Source organism: Terrapene carolina, unplaced genomic scaffold (assembly GCF_002925995.2).
Source record: "Terrapene carolina triunguis isolate 2854851 unplaced genomic scaffold, T_m_triunguis-2.0 Scaffold19205, whole genome shotgun sequence".
Taxonomy (NCBI): Eukaryota; Metazoa; Chordata; order Testudines; family Emydidae; genus Terrapene; species Terrapene triunguis.
The window spans coordinates 2,549-4,878 of NW_020683556.1; the positions used below are offsets into that span (position 1 = coordinate 2,549).

At 38.5% G+C, this 2,330-nt stretch overlaps 1 protein-coding gene across 1 annotated transcript; it reads left to right on the plus strand.

Annotated features, from left to right (window-relative positions):
- Positions 1 to 685: 685 nt before the first annotated feature.
- LOC112106092 (N-acetyllactosaminide beta-1,6-N-acetylglucosaminyl-transferase-like) lies at positions 686 to 1,720 on the plus strand. The gene has a single exon (XM_026661900.1). The coding sequence runs from the start codon at positions 686 to 688 to the stop codon at positions 1,718 to 1,720; it is 1,035 nt and encodes a 344-aa protein (XP_026517685.1).
- The last annotated feature ends 610 nt before the right edge of the window (positions 1,721 to 2,330 follow it).

Genomic DNA, 2,330 nt, shown 5'->3' on the forward strand with positions numbered 1-2,330 from the left:
CAAGTACTCCTTGTTCTCCCCCAATTGTTCCACCAATATTTCTAACCTTGAACAGCCACTTCTAGGGATGAATCTCTATGCCCAGTCAGTTGCTGACAGCCTCTGCTGATACTGCTAACAGGAGTGCAAATTAATTATTGACACTTGTAGTCTGTGTGGGTGATGGGGAGAGGGATGGTTACGATAAGGAAATGAAAGAGAGGTTTCTAAAAAAAAAAGTGTCAGTGGGCAAATGGTGATCAGACCAAATGGTGTGCATTCCAAAATATTTAAACCTGTATTCTCTTTACCAAACCACTAACTGGAATTATGTCTGTTTAAATCTTAGAATGCAGTACAAGAGTTTTCAATCTTCAAGCCCACTGATGCCCTTTTCATTAAGATGATGGTTATAGATGTTGATCAGGACAGGAAAGAGAATAGTCATGCAGCAGACATCAGAATGAAACCACATCCTCTTCTTCAACAAGAAACTCTAGCTCTGTAACAGAGGCAGGCAACAGGGTGAGTTGGTGGGTGATTTATATTTTGTACTGTTGCATCTGAAGAAGTGAGGTTCTTACCCACGAAAGCTTATGCTCCCAATACTTCTGTTAGTCTCAAAGGTGCCACAGGACCCTCTGTTGCATTTTGTACTGTGTTCTTTTTACATACTTTAAGCGGGAAAAACTTTTTAAAAGTCACAATGAACTCAAGGATATTTTGCTTTTTTGCTGTGCTTGTTCTTAGTGTTTCAATTTCATTAGTTCTTTATACTGTTAATTCACCTGAGCAAAAACACCTTCGGAAGTTGAACCTCTCAGTGACTTCTATCTTAGCAGAAGCCTGCGATGCACTTATTGAAGAGAAGGCATTTTTTGTACAAGAAAACGCATTAAAAACATCATTTGGGAGAACCTGTTGCACCAAATACTTAATTCAAAATCACTATATAACCAGCCCTCTCTCAGCAGAAGAAGCTGCCTTTCCTTTGGCTTATATCATAACCCTTCATAAGGAATTTGATACTTTTGAAAGACTTTTCAGGGCTATTTATATGCCCCAAAATGTTTACTGTATCCATGTGGATCGGAAAGCAACTGCTAAGTTTAAGCAAGATGTGGAGAAATTATTGAACTGTTTCCCCAATGCTTTTCTTGCCTCTAAAATGGAGCTAGTGGTATATGCTGGAATATCCAGACTTCAGGCGGATTTGAACTGCATGAAAGACCTGCTGGAATCAGGAGTTCGGTGGAAGTACCTTCTCAACGTATGTGGACAAGATTTTCCCTTGAAAACCAACAAGGAAATAGTTCAGTATCTGAAAATATTTAAAGGGAAAAACATCACTCCTGGAGGTCTGCCTCCTGCCGATATTATCAGAAGGACCAAATATGTCCACAGGGAACAAATATACAGTTTCGCTTCTTTCATGCTGTCGACCTTTGTACGAAAAGAACCACCTCCACACAATCTGATCATCTACTTTGGCTCTGCTTATATTGCTGTCACAAGGGAATTTACCGAGTTAGTTCTCAGAGACCAGCGTGCCATTGATTTACTTGAATGGTCCAAGGACACCTATAGTCCAGATGAACATTTCTGGGTGACACTCAATTCGATACCAGGTATGTCTGACTTTCCTCCCACTATGTCCTCGCTATTAATCTATGTAATCCTTCTGCCTAACAGGTCTACTATACTTCAAACAAAGTGGATCATTTTATTTTCTATTATTTAATTATAAATGGGGGGCAAGAACTTTACTTCTAGGCAGTCGTAAATAGAGGATTTATATAAAGGTGTGTATTATGTATAAAACGAAGGAAGCAGTATTAATTGGGATGGTTCATATGTTAGAGATAAAGCCAATATAACACATATTTCATAAAGTACATATCCTAGGTCACTTATTAATCATAACCATTGCCCCCATCCTGCAATTGGATCAGTGTAGACAGACCTCATTGGCTTCAATAGGGCCTCTAAGCAGGCATTAAGTTTCCTTCTGTGCGTATCTGATAGCAAATTAGGGGCCTAAGTTTGATTCCAACATCAGATTACCTAAACACAACTTTGCAAAATGCTGCTCACTCTTTTGCGGGGGCAAGTAAGCTTTTTGGCAATAAGCAAATTAAATAATGTTGCTTTTTTTGTTGGGTTTTTTCATTCTTGTCAATCACTGATGCCTGTTACTGTCAGGGGAAACTGTTTTCTATCACTCTTTTTGTTTGTAGTGTAGATGGGACAACATGGTTACAGAACTGTATTAAAGGAATCATGTTACTGTGACGTTGTGCAGTTTATATGGTTTTATAAAAACATGATAATAAGTGAATATAATGTAACTG

Bases quoted from the DNA above. Each gene is read 5' to 3' on its own strand.
- LOC112106092 (XM_026661900.1), top strand. From the start codon at position 686: ATGAACTCAAGGATATTTTGCTTTTTTGCTGTGCTTGTTCTTAGTGTT.